Below are 14,522 nucleotides of genomic sequence, written 5' to 3' on the forward strand. Positions count from 1 at the left end.
TGGACATGCCTGACAAAGAACTCCATATATGGGCACAAAAGGGACACATTCCCTGATTAAGGCTTAACCGCCGAAACGTTGGATATTCCTGTCTTACCTGCTGTCCTAATAAATATTGGTACTCTAGCTATTGGTGTGTGCGGCCACCTTCTTGTTTATTCAAGATCTCCTCTACAGTTTTCTCCCGTGTGCCGGCACTGCCACAAGGACTTTGGCGTGCGTAGAGCCTCTTTGTACACAGACATAATACCTGGGTGGGACTTGCATTTCCAACTTGCATCATGTACAGTCGTACGTACGTATGTACACACGCAGAGACTTGGTGCATTTATAGTTAAAGATTGTATCTTGTTGAATAAGAGTAAAAAAATAAAAATAAACGCCTAGTGACTACAGCATTCTAACTCCACTTCATATTTTATGAAACTCAAATCACTGTGTCAGTTTGAAAACGTGAGTCAGCACACAGGCGCCAATGCAAACCACAACAGACAGCCTGAAATGAAATGACTCAGTAATCACACAATACAATGCCATCAATCCAAAGCTCCGGCTGGAATTATATCTTTGATGAAAGCCAGAGTGTATTGTATTGAATGGGGCAGAAAGAATTAAAGTATATGGATTGAAATAATTGTCTCTCACTGTGTATACCAACTCTTTATGACATAATCTCTTCCTAATCCCTCTATCTCAATCCAGACTGCTGTGTCTTGCTGTGTGTGTGTGTGTGTGTGTGTGTGTGTGTGTGTGTGTGTGTGTGTGTGTGTGTGTGTGTGTGTGTGTGTGTGTGTGTGTGTGTGTGTGTGTGTGTGTGTGTGTGTGTGTGTGTGTGTGTGTGTGTGTGTGTGTGTGATGCCACTGTAGTGCTTACTCCTCTGCCAACTGAATTACAATGATTAACGGCTCATCTGTCCTCCTATGTTATGGCTCTCTCTGGTATATGATAACTAGGCTTGATTTATTTTTCTGTGATGACCTGCTTAACCACATGAACCCTAGCATGCCTATTCAGAGGGTTATGACGATATTAAATACTTAACATTAGCGAAAAGGGTGAGACAAAGCGACACTAAAAGGTAATAATAGGGTAAGTGATTATGCTTTAGTTAAAATGAGTGATAAATAGCTCTATATTCTGATAGTACGCATTGCTACATATGTCTACAAGTCTCCTCGTCTCTCCAGCTCTTTAGTAAACAGAACACATATTTTCAGGTCGGGATACTTATTTTATCCAATTAGGAGAGACAGACAGAAAAAAATACAACTGAAACACTATAAATGTTAAGTTGATAACACAGCTGAAAATGTATTTTCTGTTTATTAAAAATCTGGAGTGACGGGGAGACCCATGTTACTAAACAAACGCTCTTCTATGGCAATGATTACGATTCACAATATAATGCTTTAAACTAAAAACATTTTGTTTTAACCAGAAATGATCACTAACCCTACCTTTAATAGAAGCTTGACTGCAACACACTCAAACTCAGGTTTCTGTATCCATAACTAGGTCCATAATTAGGTTCTAATACTAATGGAATTTTATAATTGACTAAATCGATGAGACTGATTAATCCATTAAGACCTGGCTGAGGCCAATTCTACAAATGCCTTCTAAATAAGTAGTTCTCACACTTTTTTAATTTAATGTAAAATCTGAAATAACACAGGTTTCCTGGTTTTAATGGGTTAACGATTAAGCTCAATTTTATACTTTGTAATACGCTAAAATCGTTTTGATTTCAATGTGATGATTACATTGATTAGTTGGATAACCGGTTGCACCTCTAATTGGATTTACCTCAGGATTGGTCCATTTAGTCTTCATCTTCTCAGACATCCGCCGTGTGCAGCCCAGCAGGTCATAGCCTTCCCTGTTCTGATGGAGCAAACAAAACAGCCAATGATATACTAAAACATAATATGCACAGTATGCACCCATGTGAATTACAGCTATACTTCAAAATATTCAATAAACTATAGTATAAATGAAAACATGGTCAGCAAATTTAAGTCCAAACTGTCAAATATTACTACCTACGAAAGAGGCAGAAATTGTGAAAATAGCCGATCTACAGTGCGTGCTTGTGTGGTGTGTAGATCGGCTATTTTCACAATATTTATTGAACCAAAACCGAACCAAGTCAAACTAAATGTAATGCTTCAACTCATGCTTGTCAAAATATTTTGAAAGGTTTGAGAATCACTGTTCTGGCAACAGAAAGTTGCCATTAGAATGGTTCCTTATGTCCAAGAGTCTCTCTGGACTCAAGTAATAAATAGTGTCTTGTGACCGTGTGCTTTGACCCTCCTTTTCTCTGTTCACACATATTGCCATTGTGTAAGCGTAACTTAAGCTTGAGAAATGCGCCGCGTTTAGATGTATATAAATCACAATTGAAAAGAGCTGTGGCATGGCTCTGCAGACTCAGGATTGTACTCTAGAAATTACAGTAAGAGTAAGTTAATTCCACTAAACCACTTAGGTCATTACTACTATAACAAAGTGCATAGCTTACAGTTTGTAAATGCTGTGCTAGCTAACGCTCTTGAATCCATTTATCACTTTTACATGCACAGCTTTCGGTTTCTCAGTCTTCTCAGACAAGCTATTGACAAAGACTCAGTGTTGAGGCGACATTTTACACTCTGTAAAGCTTTGATTGTTGAAAGTATTACAATTTAGACAAGAACCCTGATCTTATCACAGTCATTCCCTGCTAATTCTACACAGTGACATAATTCTAATGCGCTCATCAGTGTGTTGATAACATCTCACTCTAAATGGGAAAGCAATAATGTGCTGTTTACTTTTCTAGGTAGTTCACCTTTCACCTAGTAGGCCCTATGTGTAATGGAGACCAATGTTCTTTTGCTTAAAGGTATATTCAGTGATTTCACTTAATTCAAATATCACTTATTTTTTTGTTTTGTTGTGATAATCCTCTCTACTATAGAGTGTGCTGGCCATATAAGGAGTTCCTCCCTGTCCCCAGTTAACCCCTGGGGGTCAAAAAACATTAGGTTTTGTTTTTGACTCTCTATCCTGATTGGACGAAAGGCTGGGTCCCACAGCCAAAAACGAAACCTATGGTTTTTTGAGTGAAATCACTGAATATACCTTTAATTAGTAATTCTCCTCACCTGGTAGCTTCACCAGGGTAGTTAATGAAGTGATTAGTTTGGTCAGAGTCAGTTCAGTTCAGTTCAAGCCAGCACACTGTCAAGAGCTCTCTCACTGCATGTTGAGTTAACCGTTTCTCTCAGGCCTTGGACAGGATAAGTCTGTAAGTTTGTGTTTTATTTGTTAAACTTTATGGCACTTTAGGCATTATATTGGCTCTTAAAGCAATATACTAGTTGTTGAGTACAACATGTTCTTTTTGTAATCTTATGATGCATACAAATAACTATGTTTGGTTTATGATTTTACAGTATATGACACCTATGTTGTGTTTTCCATTTTTTCTGTATTGCAGTTTTACAATTTATTCATCAGTAAAGAACCTAAACCAAGTCACTGCCTTTTGGAGCTTTATTGGGAACTTTGTTAGCTGTCTGCCAAGCCATACAGACTGTACATCAACGTATAGTAAGGGCAGAACAGTAAAAAGACTTTAAGCACAGCGGGCTTCACAGAAAGACATGGCTCAACACTGCAGTTTATTTTCTTCATCATGTCACATTCAAAAGGTGATGAAGAGCTCAAAACCAATCAGTACTGCTGCAGTAAAAGCACGTGCTGAAGCACAAGCTGCACTTGTCAAACTAGCCTATGCACACAAGGAAGGAGCAATATTAAAACAACAAGCTAATCTACAAGCTAATCTGCTGTTGCTAAAATCAGAGGAAGCTGCAGAAATTGCATCAGCTGAAGCAGACGCACTGCAATCATGTGTTCTAGAAGATGAAGTGCTTCAGCAGCAGCGTCGCCAGGACGAAGTGCTTCAGCGTCGCCAGGACGAAGTGCTTCAGCAGCAGCGTCGCCAGGACGAAGTGCTTCAGCAGCAGCGTCGCCAGGACGAAGTGCTTCAGCAGCAGCGTCGCCAGGACGAAGTGCTTCAGCGTCGCCAGGACGAAGTGCTTCAGCAGCAGCGTCGCCAGGACGAAGTGCTTCAGCAGCAGCGTCGCCAGGACGAAGTGCTTCAGCAGCAGCGTCGCCAGGACGAAGTGCTTCAGCAGCAGCAGGACGAAGTGCTTCAGCAGCAGCGTCGCCAGGACGAAGTGCTTCAGCGTCGCCAGGACGAAGTGCTTCAGCGTCGCCAGGACGAAGTGCTTCAGCAGCAGCGTCGCCAGGACGAAGCGCTTCAGCAGCAGCAGGACGAAGCGCTTCAGCAGCAGCGTCGCCAGGACGAAGTGCTTCAGCAGCAGCGTCAGCAGGACGAAGTGCTTCAGCAGCAGCGTCGCCAGGACGAAGTGCTTCAGCAGCAGCGTCAGCAGGACGAAGTGCTTCAGCAGCAGCGTCAGCAGGACGAAGTGCTTCAGCAGCAGCAGCAGCAGGACGAAGTGCTTCAGCGTCGCCAGGACGAAGTGCTTCAGCGTCGCCAGGACGAAGTGCTTCAGCGTCGCCAGGACGAAGTGCTTCAGCAGCAGCAGGACGAAGTGCTTCAGCAGCAGCGTCAGCAGGACGAAGTGCTTCAGCAGCAGCGTCAGCAGGATGAAGTGCTTCAGCAGCAGCGTCGCCAGGACGAAGTGCTTCAGCAGCGACAGGATGAAGAGCAGCAGCAGCAGTATGAAGCAGAGGAACAAAAGTCTGAAGCAGGCTATTGTAAATATTCACACCATGTGGCAAAACATCCCATTCTTAGCTAACAATGGACAACGATGGAGAAGCTACGGTCAAACAACAAGCTAGGGAAGAAAGATTCTTAACGGAGCGCCTATCAACTGAGGAAGATCAAGGCGGGGAGAATGAGGAAGTCTTCAACCCACCACTAAGCAATTGCCCTACCACAATTCATGTTAATAAGAAGTTCAACTTCTCTAGTCCTAGTAGAGTCAAGGTCCTCTCCGATAGCTTCTGGAAGCAGGAATACCTGGACACTCTACAGCCTAGGAGGAAATGGCAGGCCGAAAAGCCCAATCTGCAAGTTGGAGATGTCATGCTGTTGGGGGACTCTCGGGTGACAGGGGGTGGGTGGCCTACAGGACTCTTCGTCAAGGCTGATCCCGGTCACGAAAAGAAAGTGAGGGAAGTCGACGTGAAGGTCATCCGACAAGGTACTCCCAAAGACCCAAGGTGTACTCTAGACATGTGTCAGAAGTTGTTCTTCTTCAAAAAGAGACTGTATAGTGGTATAACCAATTATACCATGCAGGGAGTGTGCCGATGTACAGACTGTACACCAACATAGTAAAGTAAGGGCAGAACAAATAACGTCACGAGCCGACAGAAAGGCTGGTGCTCACTGCTCAGGCCGGGTAAATCTCCCATTCTGCATGTTATCCGGGGCTGCTGTACGGATTGCAATGCCACTGGCTGAAGACTCATAGGCGATTCACACTGAGAGGGACTGAATCCGTTTCATTGGAACCGTTTGACCGTTTCCGAATACGGTTGCCTGGTCCCCGATGGCCATGATTCACATTGCCCGAGATTCAACAGCGCACCCGGGTACACTTGCATAACACACTTTAATGCTCCAGATGGCGGTGTGCTTGATGGTTGGCGCACACGGACACTGACCATCAACTCTGCGACATTGTCTCCAATAAATCCAGACACACTGCAATGCATTGCCTCTTTGCCGTTATAGCCTACTACTTCACTGTCAGCCTGCCTGTTATTCACTGTGTCAGTCAGTTCTGTACTCCAGTGTCGTGTTTTATATTAGTTTGCTATGGATTCTACTTTAGCATTATTATTATTTTGTTTTACTTTGGAAACTATGCCAAGCAAAGCCCAAGTGCCACGTGTAGTCCACATAATAAGATCAGCGCGTACTGTGGTGCTGCGTGTATACGCAGATTCAACAGGAGACAGGCGGCGTTGAGAAATGTGCTGGTGTTATGCGTCGTGCAGCGTGTTTTTTTTTGTTGACGCTTGGCTCGTCGACTAGACATTATGTCACGTTCTAAAAAAAAGTCCACTTCCTTCTTTAGGTACGCATGCATTCACATTGGAACGATCCGTATCTGAATACACTTAAACGGTCCAGAGACCCGCCTCCCATGCGGTCCCAGGGACGGTTGGGCGATCATTCACACTACCACAACATCTGCCAAGTGGTCCCGAGTGCGCACCCGGGAGGCCGGGACCATAGTGTGACTGTGAATCGCCCCTCAGTGAACCTATGTTAAACACACCCATACAAACAAAAATAATACGTGGGGAATAGAGATCATGAAACAATTTTTGATACAAAGCCAAAGGGACACTGGAATATGTGCATCACATTTTTATAATGCCTATTTTTTCACAGTAGCCAAACAAATTATTCATGTGCCCGCCATGAATTTCATATGATGTCAACGCTAGATGGTTATGTTTAAAACATTACACTGAGCTCATCCTGGGGCTCTGGTATGTTGATTTAAAAGTCTACCGAGCCTACAGCTATTGGCATACAGCTACTGTATATACAGCATAGTAAATGCAAACCGGATAGGGGATGTTGTGATTACGGTGTGGATGCTATGCATTGTACTATAATGATCACATGCAGTAGGGGGGATAAAGTGACACTTAACTCATTTACCGCAAACAGCGCCATATGGTGGTGGGCTCAGGGCGCCATCCAGTCATTTAATAGGTGAAGGATCTAATTCTGAAAGCCGTTTCACTCAAAACATACTATTTGTAACCGAGGATCACATAGTGTAGAGAAATGAGCCACAAATGCTTGTTTTGACCCAAAAAGAAGACGAGATATTAAGATTCTAAAAACTGCGTCCCCATAGACAGCATAAGCTGCAAGAAGTTATATTTCTGTTTTTTTCCTTTTTCGTTTTTTTCACCGCACCGGAACCATAGTGTTATGAGCGTGTACAGGACACAGTTGTGAACCGTAATCAATTTATATTTAAAAAAGGCGTGAAAAAGGCACCATCGATGTGGAGAAACATCTGAAAATAGGGCGTCAAAAGGCGCAATTGGTGGCCTGGTGAGTTCATCCATATAAACTAGTCATGTCATCAATGTGCAACTCTCACCTTTTGCCAGAGATAAGCTTCATGCAGAGTGATGATCTCATGCTCGCGGTGGTCCCCCTGCACAGCACACACCACACAAATGATCTTCTCATCGGCCTTACAGTACAGGGAGCCTTCCTGTCCGTGCTCCGTGCATCGCAGTCTCTCCACAGTCACGGTATCTTTCTTCCCTCGCTCTGGTGCAGCCACAGCCTCCTCGCCTGCCTCTGCGCCCTCAGCCATTGCACCTTCGCCATCCTCTGGCGAAAGACCATTCTGTGCCTCTATGCCGGGTCTTTCTCCAATCAATCCAACCCTCTCCACAATAGCATCCCCCGCCTGATGGATCATCTCCCCAAGCACTGCTATGTGGTCTCCAATGAAATTCTCTATTTTCGCCATCCTCCCTGCTGCCTGGACCTCAAACGCGACCCGTCCAGCCAAGATCTCACCCCGTTCCAGCCTCGGAGGCGGTGGTGGAGGCTCCTCTCGACTATACGGCACTAATGGGTGGCGTGTGCTGCTGCCATGTCTTTCGCCATGGGTAGTGCAGAAAGCAAAGCTGCAGATACGGCACATCTGTGTGGCTGGCTGGGCCTCGTCAGGCTCACATGCATCACATGACCCATCCATCTGCGGAAGATCTTCCATCGGCTGCATCTGTCTGTCCCCGGGTTTCCCAAGACCACTCATGGCAGCAGGTGGTGACTGCGGGGTTCAGATGAGTAAGCCCTATAAGATAAAGGTAGAGAACCAGTTATAAATAGTTATGACCGATTTAGATTATTTTTAATTGATTAAATAAAAACAATTGTAGTACAAGTAATAAAACAGTTAAATGCCTTAAAAACACATGGTAGGATGCAATATGAAATGTTCTTCTGCGTTAAGCCTCCATGAAATACAAGAGAGTTCTGGACAAAAGTCAATTTATATTGTGCTTCCTCTTTCAATCACTCGGTAACGTGATTTGGCTAGACTTTTGTTCAGAAGGCCAAGGGCCAAAATTCACCACGAGTGCTGCCGTTATTGAAAGACATATTTGAGGCAAAACAGCGAGCATGGCAGAATATATGACAAGAGATAATGAAGGGAGAATAAACACCAGACTGACACTGATTAAGATTGCATAGAAAGAGCTGGAATGTCGGCACAGGAGAGCTCAGCGACATCTCCAGTACATTGTGCCAAAGAATATCAACAAAGTTGCCCTTTTACCAACTCGCACCAGGCGTACAGCTGGCGGAACTGCTCAGCCTGGTATTCCTAAAGTAACCTAAGTAAATTATGCTTAAACGGTTAAACCTTACCTAACCTTATTCCTAATAACCTCAGTATAACGGTGCCAAAACCTAACCGTATTCCTAAACTTAACCCCACCCAGTAAAACTATGCCTAACCCTAAACTTATTTCTAACCTTAAGGTGGTTGCACACTGGACGCGTTTTTCAGAAAACCGATGGAGAAACGCAGCTAGAAATCCGAAAAACGCGCTTGGTGTGTGGGGACCTTTACTCTAAGTAAAACAAAAGAACACAAGAACCACTGCACCGAGCGGTCGGCATGAGGTCGGTGGAAAGAAAATAGTGCGAGATGGATTATGGACGACAGTACCCGTTACCGTGACAATGCGTAAACCATCTCCACACCACATAAGCACCTATACTTGCCTACATACAGCATGCCTACTGTAAGCTCAATAGCTCATAAGACACATACTGAGAATGTACAGACAGGTTTTTTTGACTGAAAACTTTAAATAAATACGTTGCAGAAGTTAAATTTCAGGAGCATATGCAACCAAAATTTCACAATTTCAAGCCTTTATATGATAAATCATAAAGCACTTATTAATCATTTCAGGACAGGTTTCAGCTTTGATATCCCTGAAATAGTAATACCGGTAATATACCATAGAATAGAGGCAACGGTCAAAGATAAAGAAGACCCAGTGCAATTACAAACACCACCAACTCTGTAATCATTGCAAAACATTGCTGAAAGGGCAACCAAAACCAAAGATAATAATAAAAGGTTATGCATTAATATGCCAATGCCATGAAATTGTATACATACACTTCCTTTCTCCTAAAATGGGCACGGGCCCTCACCAGTATTCCCCTTGGAATTGTTGTGAATGGTGTGGTTGTAAGTAAAGGTTTTTGAGGCTTATTTTGATCTGCTAAGTGCTAACCTTACACAATCTGATTAACCCAATAAATCATAAAAGGTTTAATCAGAAAATGTTTCCCTAATGGTGTGGTTGTAAGTAAAAGTTTTTGTTGCTTATTTTGATCTGCTAAGTGCTAACCTTACACAATCTGATTAACCCAATACATCATAAAAGGTTTAATCAGAAAAAAAAACTGTTACATCATTACAATAATAGCAATTATTATTATTATTATATTTATTTATTTATTCAGTTTATTTATTTTTTGTACTGCACCTTACATATGATTGCAAGCACGGAGCAGCGCATGTTCGCCAACCTTAATGCATGTTTACCAACCTTAATCCGGTCGTTTTTCGCATGTCGGGCCAATGACTGGTCGGAAAAGTGTACGTACCCCTGATTGCATATTATAAAGAAGAAGTCTAGAAAAAAACAAGAGACTTCATTATCTATATCATGATTGTCAAAAATGGATGGAATATAAGCACAGTGCCTCTGTATTTGATGGAAAACTGACTATGTAATGACTGGTACGATAAAGGGGAGGATGGAGATGAGTAGCCTGTCTAGTGTTGCGTTTGTGTATTTGAGAATTAGTTTGAAAATAATTGTTAAAAGGTTTGGGAATAGAGTCGGGGGTATGTTTGAGTTTATAAATCAAATCAAAACATACAACCAAACATGCATGGATCACTTATATATGTGAACAAACAATAACGTGACAGGTGCCGGACAGAAGTCCACATCTAAAAAAAACAATAAAGTCTGCACACTGGCTCATGCTCCAAAGTGTGTTGGCTTCCACCATAGCAAGTGATGTTTGTAGCCTCAACGGCCCTTCATCAGACCTCTGATGTACCGGGTTCACAGGCACACTGTTCCTCCAATCCGCACAAACTCAGAACAGGCCACTAGTCTCGTAAAGGGGCAGCAAAACCCTCGTGACACCAGATACAGTCAGGATAATATAAGTCTAAAGTGCTCCGTCTCCTTTGCGCGTGCAATTGCCCAGGACTTTATTGGGAGAAGCACTTTTATTCTTCATGTTATAGACTGAGGAATTCAGAAACAGGTCTCATGGTCGCAGCTTACATATTTCCTGTAGGCGAACTCGACATAGCTGCAGGGTTTAAACCAATACCAAGCGCACCTCTTCTACTACAGTGAACAACGGAGTGACTGATGTTAGTCTGCCTCAAACGTTACTCTTTTACCTGCTTTTTACTAACACTAACATTACATCATAGTACTTTAAATGCTTAGTATGAGGTATAAAGTACAGCAGCCTTGTCTTCATAAAACAGAAAGATTGGGTATTGGGTAAGACTGACGTTATGTATCTTTCAGGAACTTTCACTGCTTTGTCTCAACCATTACTCAACTGCGGTGGTCTCCGCCACTGTGTGTTGCCACTACTGTTGGAGCAGCCATAAACTACACAGGTTCATCTCAATGTTCTGGGCATCTTTGTAATGTTAGTGTTAGTAAAAAGCAGGTAAAAGAGTAACGTTTGAGGTACAGTTCACTGTAGTAGAAGAGGTGTGCCTGGTGAGGGTTTAAACCCCGGCCGCAGCTATGTCGAGTCCGCCTACAGGAAATACGTAAGCTGCGACCATGAGACCCGTTTCTGAATTTGTCTATATCCTGCAAATGTATAAGTTATATTGAGTGAGTCATTGAACAGAGGCTGGCTCACAAGACAAGCATGCATGCAATATCCTGCATATGTATAAGTTATATTGAGTGAGTCATACATACATACATACATACATACATACATACATACATACAGCCTCAATTGTAAGTAATGTGTCTACTCTAAACATAACATACCATTCATCAAACAAGCTAACAACAGGAAACTGCATGCTTTCATCACCAACAACCCTCGGCGTGACCGAACAAACAAACACTATCTCTCAAGTTCTCTGTCTGCTATCCGACTCTCACTGAGCGTTGTCAGGTCTGGCCTGTGGTGACCTTTTTAACGCTTCCTTCCTTTTTGGCTTTCACCAGCCTCCTCGCCCCGTGGGTCCAGCCTACCTACATAAAGTGAGAGACAGTCTATACACACACACAAACCCCCCTAAAGTCTCCATTTCAATCGCTGTTTCCTCCCTCTCTCTCTCCTTGGGGCCTTCCTCTCCTGAGTTGTGTGTATTGTCTCCTGCTGACACAAACCACCAGCAGAATAACTACTTTAATGCAGAGAACCCCCTTCCTCTCTCTCACTCTGTCTCTCTCACACACACACACACACACACACACACACACACGTACTGTAACTCATGCACACGCGTGCGCGCACACGCACACACACACACACACTTACCAGTGTGTAACTCACTCCAGTGTGTGCTTGCTGGCTTGCTACTCTCTGTTCTCTTCTTATCCCTCTCTGTTATGGTTTGTTGTTGCGACGCAGCTAGCTGTGATGCTAACACTTCCTTAGCACTGTCAGCTTGTAAGCTACTGTTGTTTTTCTTTCTTTCTGCTGCTCTACTTTCACTTCAAACCAGAGCAGTTGAGCAACGACTCGCTCCGATACGACACTGTAATTAATTTCACTTCCGTGTTATCATCATCATCATCATCATCATCAGCTGCTTCCATACAGTTCTCACAGCTCTGCCTCCCTGTGCTCTCTCCTCCTGCGTGCGTGTTTTTTTAACCCACTTCCTGCTTCGCCGAGAGCGACGGAGAGAAGCGACGGAATGACACACACACACACACACTGATGTTGCGTTCACACGGGGCTATGGCAAGCCGTTTTAACATTTAATCGCTAGACTGGATATGTATTCCAGATATCTGTAATTCAGTTCGGCTTGCCATACGGGGCAGATTAAACGATGCAATCTACCATTCATTGTCAAAGGAAGCCAGCGACATGACGTTGCAAAGACAGGATGAAATGACTGAGGGGGCAATTGATATTTTTGAGGGGGCAAAAAAACATTTTTTTTCCGTTTTTTATTTTATTTTTATAATCTGGTGCATAAAAAAAGAGGCTAGATCTATAAAGAACTACACACATCAAATGCTGCAACTTATCAATCAATGGCACTGCCAAAATTGCCAAATATAAAACCAATCCAGAACACAAAGTAAAATTATATTTTATTATTGACATTTTTACAAACAAATAAATAGGCTAGTTACAATAGCTAAGCTGCCCACTTAAGCACCCTGACCACACCCAGCACAATGACATTAGCACCCCTCCCGATCATCATTGACATTGACATTGTACAAACAAATAAATAGGCTAGTTACAGTAGCTGCCCACTTAAGCACCCTGACCACTGAAACAATGACATTAGCACCCCTCCCCACCCCAAGGATGGCCTATAGGTGAGGAATGTTGTTTTTCCAGTTCTAGATGGGAGATCATTAAGATGCTGCTGCATCCTGTATTAAGATGCATCCTTACTTCCCTCCTTTCAAGCAATGGAATTTAATTGAATGCCTGGAAATGTACCATTGTTTTGTCTGTAACAAAAAAAATCCACTTTTGATCTAAGGGGGCAAAGAGGTTGATTTAAGGGGGCAAACACCCCCTTTGCCCCACCGTGGTGCCGGGCCTGTGCCTATTGCTTTACTTTTTAGGACAGCAATTTTAATTTTATGAATGCCAATTTTATTTAATTTTTGCCGGTTTAGCTACCAGCTTGAAGCTACCAACCACTTTTGAGAGGGAGAGCAGTGAAAATAAAGTCCTCACTGCAGAAACTGAGCATCACACAAAAGCAAGTGTTTTGGGCCATAATAACGGATTGTTCCGGTCCTTGATTGTGATTGGCTGAGCCGCATTCAAAGCTGTGTTGTAAATAAAGCAATAAAGCCCATAGGCCTTGGATTAGAACAGCTAAGGGGAATTGTTAGGCATGAGCTGTTCAGAAATTTCTGTAACGACAGCCTTGCGAGTGTTGTTGATTTTATGACCAAATATTGCAACATGAAAATAAATTAAAAAAACGAGCAAGACTTATATTATGCACAGTGCACCTGCAAGATAGAAGAAAGACTCCCTCGCTGTCATCAAATGCATGGATAACATTGCATTTCTTCCCCATTAAATGTTATCTTTGCATTTGAAGTGTGCAGGAGTCTTTCTTCTATTGGAATGGAAAATATATTTTTTAATGATGTGTGTACCACATGACTACAGAGATAACGTGTAGTGATTTGTGTGAGCTTTGGACAAAATCTGTACTAGTAATAAAAAGTGTTTTGATGAAAATGTAAAAGCCGGAAATAGGCATGGCCCCTCTGGCATGGCCTATATGTGAAGTTGCATCATGATCGAAGGACTCCACGTTTACAATTTTGATTGTACGACCTGCGGTTCAAAACTTAGGGGTCAAAATGTAAAGTGGTCCGGTATAGCATCACCATGAGGCTAATTCCAAAATGTTGGTGCTGACCATGCAGTCCAGCAGTTTCCGAGATTACGTGTATACACACACACACAGGATATTGATCTCAGCAGAACATTTTTTTCACACAGGCCCGTTTTTTATAGTTACGCCAACTCCATTCACTTTATGGGGCCAGTGCCCAATGGCACCTCTAATACATAGATTTCTATTATCGAAGAGCATTGCGAAGAGTGACAATGACCTCTGCCAACTGCAGTGAATATTTATTGTACCCGTCATATTGTCAATTCCTGGCCGAGTCATAATGCGTACAATTGCTGTTCTAAAATCTTACGTCATCAAGAATAGTGCTTTATTGGCTGGTGGAGTACATCGACATACATACATACCCAGCCGATCGCAGTACTTGCGCGATCTGCTTGTGCAAGTAATAAAAACACTTTATATACAATGAGGGGAAAAAGGAGAAGGGGGGATAATTTCCTCTCCCTTGGGCCTGCTGAAAGGTGGATTTTCAGACCTGTTTTAAAAGATGCAAGTGATTTGCATTTCTTCGAGGGAGAGGGTAAGGGCATTCCACGCTTGGATGGCGGTGCTGTAGAAGGTGAAATTCAAATTACCCATATTTGTTTTGAAATCTTGATTTCAAAACAATCTTGTTTACATCAAACTGTCTCATGCTACAGAAACATGAGATAGGCTCCTGAGTCCTGACCTATGGGCCACATCATGGACTGTTGGTTCCCAAGACTGCTTACACAGACCTACAACAAAAGAAATGAAGAAGTGAGTGCATGATAGCAGTGAGAAAGCGGCTTGCTTGAGGG

The 14,522-nt window shown here is 42.9% G+C and overlaps 1 protein-coding gene across 2 annotated transcripts in view; it reads right to left on the reverse strand.

Annotated features, from left to right (window-relative positions):
* The window catches only part of trim44 (tripartite motif containing 44), a 66,610-nt gene extending 54,631 nt beyond the window's left edge, over nucleotides 1-11,979 (reverse strand). The window contains exons 1-3 of one of the 2 annotated variants that reach the window (XM_083764209.1): nucleotides 11,661-11,979; nucleotides 7,159-7,869; nucleotides 1,808-1,885 (exon numbers count right to left, since the gene is read on the reverse strand). In XM_083764209.1, coding sequence (XP_083620335.1) covers nucleotides 1,808-1,885; nucleotides 7,159-7,830 — 750 coding nt within the window. In that variant the 5' untranslated portion in view covers nucleotides 7,831-7,869; nucleotides 11,661-11,979. Of the gene's footprint in view, nucleotides 1-1,807; nucleotides 1,886-7,158; nucleotides 7,870-11,645 lie in introns of both variants that reach the window. The other variant, XM_083764208.1, reaches the window with a different exon arrangement.
* Between the last annotated feature and the right edge of the window lie 2,543 nt (nucleotides 11,980-14,522).

Source organism: Protomyctophum parallelum (genome assembly GCF_964188405.1).
Source record: "Protomyctophum parallelum genome assembly, chromosome: 4".
NCBI lineage: Eukaryota > Metazoa > Chordata > Actinopteri > Myctophiformes > Myctophidae > Protomyctophum > Protomyctophum parallelum.